The sequence below is a fragment of the Aphelocoma coerulescens genome, chromosome 2, assembly GCF_041296385.1.
Source record: "Aphelocoma coerulescens isolate FSJ_1873_10779 chromosome 2, UR_Acoe_1.0, whole genome shotgun sequence".
Lineage (NCBI taxonomy): Eukaryota > Metazoa > Chordata > Aves > Passeriformes > Corvidae > Aphelocoma > Aphelocoma coerulescens.
In genome coordinates, this window is record NC_091015.1 from 49,891,473 (window position 1) to 49,904,833 (window position 13,361).

The 13,361-nt window shown below is 37.3% G+C and overlaps 1 protein-coding gene across 23 annotated transcripts in view; it reads left to right on the forward strand.

The window, feature by feature from the left end:
• Positions 1-11,554, forward strand: part of RBMS3 (RNA binding motif single stranded interacting protein 3) — a 711,765-nt gene extending 700,211 nt beyond the window's left edge. For 20 of the 23 annotated variants that reach the window (XM_069007351.1, XM_069007373.1, XM_069007366.1 and 17 more), the window contains 2 exons: positions 1,425-1,552; positions 5,403-11,554. In XM_069007351.1, the coding sequence (XP_068863452.1) occupies positions 1,425-1,552; positions 5,403-5,409 (135 nt within the window). In that variant the 3' untranslated portion in view covers positions 5,410-11,554. Of the gene's footprint in view, positions 1-1,424; positions 1,557-5,402 lie in introns of those variants that run through there. The other 3 variants (XM_069007350.1, XM_069007371.1, XM_069007374.1) reach the window with 1 other exon arrangement.
• Positions 11,555-13,361: the final 1,807 nt, after the last annotated feature.

The following is a 13,361-nucleotide window of genomic DNA, read 5'->3' on the forward strand; positions in this document are numbered from 1 at the left end:
TAACAATCTGAATTAAAAGGAGATGGTGGGATAGAGACTGGTTGGGATAGATATTGGTTCATACAATGGCATTGGCTGCACACCATGCTGACCTGTCCAAATGAGAATTAAGGTTAATTTAAATTACTTGTCGAGCCCTTCTCCCCATCACTCACTAGTATATTCATGCCTTCTAAAGTAACTTGATGTCATAATTATCTACTATAATAATCAAAACATTATCTGAATCTATAGCCTGTTTTGCTCTTATCCTGTGATGATGATTATTGTTAATGTTTATCTGTATTCATGTAGCATCATGAACCAGGACCCTACCATGCTGGATGCTCCACAATCAGAGACCAAAAACATACAGTCTCTGCCCCAGAGAGCTTACAATCTCAAGATGAGATGAACAAAAGCAGAAGGATAAAGACAAGGAAGTAGACAGAAAAAGATAATACTGGCAGTCTGCTAAGTGATAGATACGAAGAATTTCTGAAAAATGAAACTGATATTTTAACAGATGCTTTAAAATAAGCTACCTGTTGTTTACATGGGACTCAAATAAAAACAAAGCAAGTGCTTTGTGCTCCCTCTTCTGGCTCTGTTGTGTGCAATAGAGTAATAAAGCATGTTCCCTGAAGAGGCTTGCTATTCATGTGACCAACATACCAAGCATGAGAGCAGAGGAAAGAAAATGTGGCTTGCTTTGAAAGCATACCAAAAACTTAAACCAAGTAATATTCAGACTGTCTAAATAGGATAAGAAATTGTGCATAATGTTAAATTAATGAATATAATCTTTTGTGTGTTTACTTACCTACTTTTTGCAAACATATAAATAAAACTTCATTGGAGCTTTGACTTAACAGATTAAAGTCTTTAGTGTAAAGCAAATTTATTTTTGAAAGGAACACGCATAGAAACAGTGCGTAGAAGCGGGCAGCATTTTTCTAAGGTGACTAAAATTCTGTTGGATGTGTAGTAAAGTGGAGAGCAGTGAGCCTAGATTCTGCCTTTATTGCATTTTAAATCAAACAAAATAAATGTGAACTCACTGTGAAGTTGGAGTAGGTCAGCAAAAATTAGAAGAGCCATACGTATGTTGTGAAAAAGCCAAGAAGTAAAACCCAGAATCCACCAAAATCAGAAGATTTACCTCTAGCTTTGAATGGGCAGGGAACTGCCCTCAAAGGGGAAGGTGTTTTTCACTGCAGCCTGTGAGAGCAAACTACTACTGGTAGGCTGAGAAAGCTTCTTGTTGCCAAATTAGCTTTCTAAAACTGATGGAGTTTGTTGTGTTAGCATGTGGTTCTGCAACCTCAAACTCTCTTGGTCTCTAGAGAAATGCGTGAATGGTGAGCTGGTGCTGAGCTCTTTTATGTGATTCACTGCCGTGAGCAAAATTAGTAAGTTTTTCATGTTCTCATTTGATTCCCTAGGGTGTTGTTGCTGATACTTCTCCACAGACAGTAGCATCTTCATCACAGGAAGCCAGTGGTCAACAGCAACAGATGACAGTGGAAACATCCAGTGAACATGCGCCTGCATATTCTTACCAACAGTCTAAGTAAGTTGGCATAGGCTTTGGAGTCAGAAGTTTGCTTCTTGATAATGTAGGCCAAATTTGACTCCCTCTTTCAGCAATTTAAATTCAGAATAGCTTTGTTAAGTTCAGATGAATTCTAGATATATCGTAGTGTAAAAAAGTTTTGGCTGATGGCCTCAACTTGGCAAAATGTCCTTGAGCTCCTGCCCACAATGATATGCTCTCTAACTGTCTGCTGCTTTTCTGGACTCAGAAGGATCTCAACAACTGCGTTAGCAATCATCATGCTGGGCTAAAGCTGCATCTGGCATCAGAGGTTAAAAAGGGCTTAAATTTTGCAGTGGTGAGAATACTGGCACAGGACACATTGGCACATGTAAAGATTTCTTTCTGAAACTGTAGTTAATGAAGCAGTAAAAATCACCCCAGGTTTGTATTTGTGGTTGTGCAAAACTGTGCCATGCAGACACAGAATAGGCAGGACCTGGAAATGGAAGAAGAAGGGATAAGAAAGAGGTGGGTAGAAGCGCTGCTTGATCTGTCTCCATTCTTCTGCTCCCTTTGTTTAGTTCCCATGGAATACCTTGGAAAGTTCAAAATTTATAAACTGACAGCTGTATTTAGAACTCCTAAAGAGTCCCTTCATCTTCAGAATAATCTCTTCAAACACAGCTCTTCTCTCTGCTACAATAAAACTCTTCACAAAGGGAAAGTTACTTAGTGACAGGGTACTCACTGGAACTGATATAAATGTTGGACAGATTCTAGGAAGGAGCACAAATCCAGTCCTTCATTAATACATGTATATTGAACACCATCATCACTGTAAAAAGAGAATTACACGTTTTGTCTTGGGGAAGAAGGTTGGGAAACAGCCAGACAAGAAATAAAATAGATATGTCAGTCAATGCATCATGACTCTGTACTTACAGAGGCATCAGATATGAGCTGATATAGGAAAGATTAGAATTATGCCAATTTGTCAATTGCTTTATTTCATTTTTGACCTCTGGAAGATGTATTTGTTTGTCTACCATATGAGTATCAAATTGTTTCAGATTTATGTATTTTTGACCACCATGAGACAGAAAACCTCACTATTTCTTTTGTCATGCCTATATGTCTGTGTGTACATATTACAAAAACAATCAGTCACAAGCTACCCAATTGGAGACACAGACTATGTGTGCTCATCCTTTCTAGCTGCCAGTCTCTCTAGCACCTATAAAATAATTATTACAAAATACTTACAGAATATAAAAGGCAAAGAGAGAAATATGTCTGTACCATCCTGTTGGCTTGGTGTGTTCTGTAGTGTTTGGATATGACCATTCCTGTGTCTCAGTTGCCTTTCTCTTACATCTCAAAGCAAAAGGACTTAGATTTAGAAGTCCTCATAAGGGCTTAGGTCTAGAAGCCCTCATAAGATAGCTGTGAGCTGCAGATTCTGGCATTTTTCCAGCCTAGGAGGAAACTACATTGCAATTCTTTATTGAAATGGGTGCTGTGTTTCTTGCCTGTCTGGTGAATTCCCTGAGAATGAGATGCCTCATCTTTCCTTGTCAGCTACAGCCTTTTCTGCAGTGATGGATATACTTGTAATGGCATCGGCATTTATATTCGGAGGAGTTTCTTTCTTTTTTAATCAGACAGGCAGATCCACTACAGATTTTTTTATTATGCTTATTTCAGTATATTTTTTATCTGAAATGGGCCCTCTATTTGTATCTGCCAGTTGCAGGCAGAAATGCAGTGTGGGAAGCTGTAGAAACAAACCAAACTATATACAACCTCTGTCTTTAAAAAATAACTTCTGACAAAATATTCCAGTAACCTTTAATATAAAACCAAGTGAAGTTGTTTTATAATTAAAATAGAATTTTATTACTCTGCTTTTCAAAAGGCACATTTATTAATAACAAACATCATGCCTGATATACAACAGTGATTGTCAATGAGAAATACAAGAAAGTAATTACCACGACTGGACAATGATTTTGTCAGATATAGGCAAAGGAACAGGCAGACTATATAAAATTATTTCATGGGAGCTGATCAGTCAGGAGAAAAGTTATAACGGTATATTTCCTTATATTTATTTCTTTGCAACTATCATGAAATTGCAGGCAACAAAGGAGAGGCAATGTGCTAAGAATGAACTGGGTGGTATAAGGACTCTGTACTCTCCTTGTAAGTAAAAATAAACCATGAAACTTCAATTCTTAGTTCCACTTTTTAATCAGCATTTGTGTTCTTTTATTTAATATGCTGAATGCTATACTTGAGGATCCCACCCACAGAGTTCAGAAATGGTAACTTCATGGCAAAAACCTGGCTACCTATTGTGTAGATAAAAACAGTCCTTGATTCTGAGCAGAGGGATCTACTTTATGAGGAAATCACCTTAATTATTACTCCCTTTTTTCCTTGTAAATATTTAATTATGCACATAAAAGCATGAACACTATGAAGCAAAGCTCAATGGATATCCTTGCCCCCAGAAAGTATACTCTCCTACCTCCAAGCAAAACTCTGCTGGACAACGTAAAATCTGTTTTTAAATGTGGAAAGAATTATGTTTTTCTGGAGCCTTTTGTAGGCAGACTCAATGCCAGGTTTGATTAGAGGCCGTGTGCTGTGACCTTTTGGTGATATTGGACTTTCCTACATGTGGCAGCCACTTGACCCAGAGGGGCAGTAAAATCTCAGGACGTGAGCTTCCAACTTGAGTACTCCTACCAGAAATTCTGAAAGTAGAAAGTCTGAAGAAAGTAGTTAATTGTTGCATGCCACACATATCTGTTCTTAACATTTCAAAATATTAATTTTCAGGCGTCATGCAATGAAAAAGTCCTTTGGCAAATTTAATATTTAAAACTGCAGTTCTATGTTTATACTCCCAGACAAAAAGTTCTGTGGCAAATGTTAGGTCATCGACATTCTTCACAATTCAACTCCTAATTTTAAAATTTGTTTTAAACTAGGCAAGGCAAATGGCTTAATGCTTGCAAAAGGAAAGGTGCTGGATTTTCTTGTGCTGAACTTTGGTCAGAAAATTATTTTTTCCATGTAAGCTTTAAGGACTGTGGGAAAAGCAACAGCTGACGCTTATGGATAGCCCTAGACACAGAATAGCATCTATATGTAGGTTCTGGGTCTCTCATAACAATCTCATACTGTCTTGTTAAGATAAGCTAGATGTGACATATCTTTAACTGACATGAAACATCAAAGAGACAAAATGAGAGATATCATCTGTAAGAAAAAGGTTGGTAATTTTGCTTATTCTTTGTGCTAAATTTAGAAAGATATGACACTATATGATAAAAAAAATATCTTTTTCTAATTAATATTGCCTTGAAGGTTTCTGCTAAGTTAGCCTTAACTGGCTCATTAAGCAGACTGCTCCACAGTCTAATTGTTCTTGCCATCAGAAAATGTGTTCTCTTTAGCAAATTGGTTATATCCTGTATTGTAATTTTATCCTTCATTTTTTTATTAATACCCAAAATAAATAGTGGCGCTTACTATTATGAAAATGTTCACCCTCTTATTGAATTACTTGTGAAAGATTTACACAGCGTTAAGCCATGTATTCATCTCATTTCAGTGTAGTTAGACTGCCTATTAATGCTTAGCATTAAAAGAGTAAATTCATATCTGCTTAGGATGTGTTAACGTCCCCAAAGTAGGAGTTCCCTATTTTTGCCTGACTATTTTCAGCTTAGTGGTGGTGGTATCATATTTAAACAGCTGCAGAGTTAGTTTAGCTTGGATAACTTTTAAAGGGAATTGGGCAGAAAAAAAGGAGAGGAGCCTATATCAAAGTTGTTTTGACTTAATGACCACTTTAATTTAATTGTTTTTACAGACAATAAACAGGACTGAAGAATGTCGGTCTGAAATCTTTGCCTTGAATGGAGAAACTTCACTGAACAAGAAGTTGGCTTCCAGTTTGCACAGGCGTCAAATGAATGCTTTTTTTTTTCTACCTTTCCCAATGAAAACAAAACAGTGTTTTTATGTGCTGTGCAAATGGTTCCGTCATGTAGTCTGACAATTTTATTTTTGCTATATTTTTTTTTTCAACTAAAGGAAAAACCCAGAGGAAAAATTCTGGGTTGACATTTCATCTGGATGAACATTTGAATTCAGAATTTACCTGGAGGTGTAGCTAGATTTTTTTTTTTGATTTTTTTTTTTTTAACAGAAAAACTGATGATGTCAAGAGGGAGCAAGTTGTGATGAAAACCAATTGTCTTCCTCAAAAATTAAGCTACTCTTTTTTCTCTCATTTTCTTTTTCTTCTTGTTTTAAATCTAGAGTGTTTTTTTGTTTTTTTGTTTTTTTGGTTTTTTTAAAAGAAATGTTTAGGTAAGGTTTATCTTGAATCTTAATTGCCTTAATTTTAAGGACGTCAAAGGCTCTCAAGGCAAGCTGTCAACGTCTTGTTAGAAAACCCGAGAATGAATTGAAACTGCTCACACCGGTGCTGGTGCAGAAGTTTAATAGACTGAGTTTTTGGGGTGAACAAAAAATAAACTGTACAGTTTAAAAGAAAATGATTTTCTTCTTTTGAAGAAAAGTTGATGATAAAGGAACTGTGGCAACTGAAAGGATTGGAAAAATGCTGGGACTTTTATGAACTTTGTCTTAAGTGTTGACAGAAAAAAATTCTAGAAGGCTAAAGCATTTTACAGTAAAGTTATTGAATTGAGAAAAAAACTTGCTGCATTATAGAGAATGCAGGGTTTTTTTCTTGCAGAATGCAGATTTTTTTATTTACGAAGCGTGATCGCTAGCAAAAGCATTAGTGCTTTTTATCTGCAGTCTTTTTTATGAGCTTTAAGAAGTTTTTAGTCTGCTTTGCTTGTCACATTGCAAAAACCTAGCTTAAGAGCATTAAAAAAAACTTAAGTAGATAGGAGCTTATGGTCAAAAAAAGTGCAAAAAAAGCAATAGATAGAAGAAATTGTTGACAATTTCTGTAGTCTTTCCTAGTTGTGAACAAATGCAGCCTATGGATGGCCTATTTTATACCAAAGATGAAGTGACACCCTAACGCAGTCCAGAAGATAGAGGTTTTTTTTCTTTTTTTATCTTTATTTGACCTACATGGCCGGACCAGTTCTTACTTTCTTGTTTGTTTAAACTATCTTCCACTGGTGTTTTACATACTGCATATGTTTATAGTGGAAATTTCAGAATAGTTGGTATTAGAAGCTGTCCTGGTTTTTGATGGTGTGCTTTGGAGAACATCCAAAGCAAGGGGGATTGGGTTACCAACTAATCTGTCCAGGCGGGCTTTAATTTTGATGAGTTTTTCTCTTTAATTACCTGATCTTTGGTATTTCTACTGAAATAACAGTCTTCCTTCTGAATTCCAACATACCAATTCATTTCTTCACCTCAGTCTTTGTCATCGTCCAGCATGCATAGCCACCTTAATTCTGCATTTATTTCTCAGTGTTGCATTTGAGTTGCCAGGTAGATACAAGAGAGGGAAAACTTGATCTTTGTTCTCATTCTAGCTTTCCCTTACAAGCAAAAATTTTGAAAATTATGTGGTATTGTCATGCAGGCAGGAAGTTAAAAATTATTCTTCTCTGCTATGATTTCTGTTGTCTTAATATGTTGGCTGACAATCACTAATTAGTATGATTAGGCAAAAAAAAAAAAAAAAAAACAAGACCGTAAATTTAATCCACCAAAATCTGTTTTAGGAATGACAGTTATTTTCCATACAGAAATCTTGATTATGGCCCCTACTTCTTCCAAACAGACAAATGAAAAAGGTGAGAAGGAAGTCAAAAGATGATTTTTTTCCTTAAGGAGGCAGAAGTGAAGCAGCATTTCCGTATATACAGACATACAGACATATCTATGTGTGAAAATTAAACCAAACATTTTTAAACTTTCCTCCATTCAGAAGAGAGGGGAAGGCTCATCACATTTATTGTGGTGGATTAGAGACAGGGTATCCATTAAAAATAATGAAATTAAAACATATGTATTGGATCAATCTGATTCAGCTGCCCAATCCTAAAAAGAGGTCTGTGTTTCCCTAACCTGACTTTTTTGGGAAAAAGAACACAATTATTTTTTTAAATCGATAAAACAAGATCATATTTTTTAACATAGTGGGAGGGGGGAGGGGGTTTCCCGAGTAAATGCTGCTAGATATGCAACATAGAAAAGAGAGAAATGGGAATTCACACAGTGCTTCACTGTAGGAAGAGGGCCTGATTTTCAGAAGTGATAAAGCTTCTGCTTTCTCCAGAGTAGTTGTTGATATTCAACACTTCTGAAAACCAGATGATGCCAAAGTAAAAGAACAACATCATCCACAGCATGTTTTCAATTCAGAAAAAAACCCCAAACCTCTCTTTCTGTTTCATGTGCTGTCTCATTCCTTGTTGCTTTTTGAGAGGGGCACTTGAATTTTGTCCTTAGATTAAGGTTCCCTCTTTCTGTAGAGGGCATATGAGGGAAAAAAATCGATCTAGCCTTATTTTCTTCCTTTCTACACATACTCTCTTTCTGTCTCTCTCTGAATTATTTGTACAAATGGAGATAACCCCAGGCACAAGTCAGTTAAATATGAAATAAAGACATTTGTTTCTGTGTTAATTCTAATGTGACACACACAAAGTCTCATTTACTATCAACAATGAGGCTACAAGGTAGCTACCATGTGGCTGATGAATATGCTGAGGTACCTTCTTGTTTCTATTCAGAACTCTGCTGCTTTATTTATACATTCAGAAACATTTTTCTTATTTTTTTCAGCAAAGTTAAACAATCTCAGTGTTTTTTTATTAAGCCAGGCAGGCAACACGGTATCACAGTGCCTGTCACTTTAAAGTGTTTCAAGTGCATTCTGTATTAGAATTGTTCCCTTTTTTTCATGCTATAATGTTCAATAGTGTTTGAAATCGAAAGAAACAAAGCAAAGAAGTAGAGGAAGGAGAAGAGGAAGGAAAATGGACCCCTTAAATACAATTCATCATCTTACTGATCCCAAAAAAAACCAGTGAACTGGTACTTGAAATCTATGAATTGTAAACACTGTGAGCCTTGAGTATAAACAGTCATAGATCATAAGGTAAGAAAAAAGCTTATTTGGAAATTACAAGATACTCAGAAAGTGGTAACTCATTTCTAAAAGTTAAAAATGAGATAAAAGTGAACAGTGAAATAGCAACACACTGCATGGGTGTGTTGTCACTTGGTGGCCTCTGAAATCTTAAACTGGTTTTCTTTATGTTTGTTCTGGCTAATACGATTTTTTGGAAGTTTATTATTGTGCTCTGTTTAGTTTCTGTTTTCCTTTTTTTTTTTTTTGAACACCTGAATTTGTAAAGTCAGTATCTTTGTCTGTCTTGCCAATTTAGCTTTAAATATCAGGAGAGTTCCTGAAAGATTGCAGAAACAACTCTAGATGTCTAAGGCAGTGGTGCCTGGCCCAGAGGTCTAGAAGTAACATCAAATCCATAAACTGAACTGCGTATGTACTTTCCATCACACCTGAATTCTTGTAAATAATCAAATCTGGATGTTCAGGTTTGGTATTTCAGTTTTACCTTAAAAGATAAATACAAAAGGGGTGTCAGAAAACTATGAATTATGGCTAGAAAATTCTGAATACCTGGGCTTGTCACTTAACATTGAGGGGAAAAAAAAAAGAAAAAGATACAGTGGAACTGAAGAGAGTATTATATTTGCAGGTGCTGACCCAAGTGTAGATCAGGGTGCTGAAAAATCCCACTGTTCCTGCTGAGATTGCAGAGGGACTCTTCTTCCTATCTGGCTCTACTGCTGGTTTTGTAAGCACTTTTCACCTGTGACAGTCAGGCCTCAAATTGTGAATGTCCTCTTATTGCCTTCCAGTGAAACAGACTCTTGAAATGTCCTTAGCCTGTGCTTACTTGTATAGTTCTGTATACCAAGAAACTGCCTTGGTTGTGTTGGTCAAGAAATCCACCGTAATGCAGAATGAGGCATATTAGAGAGCAATTGCATCACATTGTATCATCTTCTGCTATGGATGCATGCCCAAACGTGGAAGATAAAGGCTGGTCATTAGAGAAGTGAGGGCTTAACCTTTCAATGGGCAATTGGGCTGTAGCATTCGAATGGATTTTTACTCGAGTAAAAATCAAATGAAGGGTATTATTTATGTATGTATGTGTACCAAAACTCAGCAAATTTGAGGAAGCCTGCATTGTAATAAAGTTTATTTTTAATATGTCATAGTATTTGGATCTATATTATGTTGTTTATGGTACTGAAGATTGAGATTGATCCTAAGTGTTTAACAAATCGCCATGCTTCATGATTTTAAGCTTGATGGTGCTCCTCATGCCACTTCATTTTAATGCTGAGGTTGACATGAGCAAAACAGGTTTAGGCAGACTCACTTAACTCCACCTATAGCAAGAGTCATGCTAAAGAGTGATAATGTGCTTAAAGTAATGAATCAATCCATTTTTAGTGATGAGACCAAATGTGGTAGTTGAAGATAGTAATGTTTGATACACGCATGGTCAACATTTCCTTTCAAAACTTTATTTAACATGAAATTGGTCCGGATATAAAAGAAGTGCCCTAGGGTAAGGGATTTTCCTGGTCTTTCTCAATAGCCACATGAACCAAGAAAACAGTCACGGTGTGATGGAAATGCAAAACAGAAAACAACAAAACTGCTGACATTTGGTGCATTAGTCTTTTCTGTTTAATGACAACTGACTCTAGTAACGAGGATTCCTTTCTTTTCTAATATGCATACACACAGTCATGCATGCACACTTTCTCAGATGGAGGGCTGAGTGAGCAGCAGACTTCTCCTCCCCTTCAGTGGAACAGATTTCTAGAATCTCAGCAAGCAGCAAAGATGCAGTGTAAGGAGAGTTATTTTCCTCTCAAAAAGAGCACCAACTTTTTCTATATTGCTCCTGTCACCCAGATAGGCTAGAGCACTGTATGCACCCCAGAGATTTATTCACCTTTGTGCCTCAAAGCAGGCGGAAGAGACCCTTTCTTCTCCCCTTTATTAACATACTCTTTGTTAAAATTGAACAGAAAATTATGAGAGTAAAGCTGTAAAAGAAATGAAACCCAGCGCTGGTTCAGATTTCTATGATAAGAAAAAATTCTTGTGTTTATTGAAGTTGTTCAGTTCAACTGTTAATTCCCCAACAGTGACAGCTGAGTTCTTTCACCTTAATAAAAATGTGTAATGAAGTGGAAAATGTCAGCCTTTGACAGGTTCACAAATCCATTTTTCCTTGTAGGTCCAAAGCCTGCAAGGTGTAAGCACCTTCCAAGATCTGGATCTGTTGTCCTTAAGAGAGTATCTGCCCAACATTAATTTTCTGCCTTTAAGTGTCTTTCTCTTGGATAATAATTTTATGAATTTGGTGAAATTTACCGTCAGTTATATTTTTAAAAGCCCAAAAATACAACCTAAAGAAGAGAACATGATGTTTATGTAACTGAAGTATTATTAAATATGATGTATTCCAGAGTGGAAGAAAATTCTACTATCTTTTTGAGGCAAAACAATTTTATGTAAAACCAGGAAGTGTACAGAATTCATTTAGGAATTTTTAATTGTTTTCCTTTTTAAAGGAGAATGAACAGATTCTATCTGTAAGAAAAATCAAAGCAGCTTTGAAAGCAGATGAACTTCCTATCAAGAAAACATGCATCACAAAAATGGGTCAGAGGTTCTTTACAGTCCTTACAGACTTCACTGCAGCAAAAATGTAGAATACAGAACCTCTGTGATACATTAAATTATGAATCTTATTTATATGGGCATCTGTGTGCTGATGTCTCAGAATGTCTCTGAAAGATCTGTACTGCTATGTTTTTTGGTTTTTTTTATGTTTTCCATTTGTAACACAATCCTAAATAGCTGCCATTTTCCCACTCCTGGGGCTTTCTGTAGATCAGTGGATGTTAGGTTTAAACTTCTGTTTTCTTTGATGAAGCTTTCAATAAAAAAATAAAGAAAGAAAAGAGCTGGGTGACTCTGTGTTCTTGTGGCACCTTTCTGCAGAGGCTTCCCAAGGCTGTGACTCTTGTGCTGAGCACAGAGGGAGCAGAAAGGCTTTGCAGCAAAGTCTGCCTCCTCCACATCTTCACCAAATGGAAGGAAGGAATGAGAGAGACAGGACAGCTCTGCTGCCCTGTCAGCAGCACAGCCCACCCACGTGCTAGGAGCTGAAATACAGGAGAAAGTGTTTCTCACACCAAGACTGAATATATAATGCTGATGGGTATCTGCTGTCCAGGCTCTCAGCTGTGCACCTGCTAGAAGAACATAGCCTCTGTTTCTGAGGTTTATTTTAAAGAGTGACTTCAGGGCAAAAGTTGCCACATGGAAGACAGAAAATCTTTATTTGTGGAATAAGTACAGCCTAAGCAATGGTAGAGCAAGCCATACTTCATCTTGAAAGGAAACTGGAAAGTAAATTGCCTCCTCAGCCATATCTCACATGGAACAAGAAGGGTATTTGGTGCATTCCTCATGGCTGCTTCACTCAGCAGCTCTCTTGTTGCCATGTGCATTGCTTCCCACCGGGGCAGTTTCTGTGGCAAAGGCGAGGGTGGGGTGGAAGAGTCCAGCTCCAGTCTCCTCTGCAGCCAAGTGGCTTTGTTCACAGGTTGGGAATCACTGAGTGCTCCTTTTTGGCCAGCAATGTGCCTGTCTCCTTCAGCCCTATACATATTTTTTGGGATTGCCTGCACGCTTTCTTTTCACTTCTTTTTGCCCGATAAAATACACATCAATGAGCTTCTAACTCCTTTCAGCTTAATCAGGACAGACCAAAGAAATCCTTAGAAGATGGAGGAATGAGGTGAGGAAGCAGGTGAGAGGGATTTTTTTCAAGTGTACCTGTGCTGAAATGTCCATTGCTGCTGGGCATGATGATGGTGAGAAATGGAGGAAGGCAGGAGGCTGAAGCTCCAACCTGGTTGGAACTCTGAGTGTTGGCTGAGGAGGCTGGGGAGATCAGCAGAAAGTTGGACACTGTGTTCCACTAACACGAATGGTGCAAAGGTGGCTTATATCTGATGTTCTGCTGTCAGGTTCATCTTTGTCGCTGCCAGGATTGCTCCATTTCCAAGATCATTCCACTTCAAGCTCTACTAACAAGAAAATTGCTAACAAATGTGGCATTAGTGGTTTTGGTTTTATTGTCTGTCAGTTGGCTCTCTGTGTGCACATGGAACCAGTCTAAGGGGGGTTTGCATCAGCTTCCAAAGAAGTGTGGGTAAGAAGGCTTTATCTTCTCATCCTCTTGGCCCCACTGTTAGTGTCCGGTAAAAAAAAAAAAAAAAGTTAATTGGTAAATTATATCATTGTATCTGTCAGCCTTAGAATTAAAAGAACAAACAGGGCTTTTTAATGTGTGATATGTGTTGCTTCCAGAGGGCAAAAGCCATGTTTATCAGTAGTCTGCATCTGGAATGGATGTCCATGACTTCCATGTGGAGAAAGCCGTGTCCTTTGATTGTCGCTCCCTGAGATTTCAAGTAGAGGGAAAGAGAACAAATCAATAGCTGCTGTAGCATAAATTTAGGACAATTCCATACTTAGCAGATTTAAATAAATTTTAGTTTTATTATTTTGGATGACCAGGGATTGCATGTTAAGAGCAAGGTCTCAATATGCCAAAAATGATCAGCAAACACAGAAGCAAAGGGTCAGGAGCAGACAGGACTGCAGCAGAAGCTACTGAAAGTAGTAAGCAAGCCAAGATTCAAACCTAAGTGTCCACCTAACTGTTGGTAAACTTGCTGTAGCCTTTGTCTGTGCCAC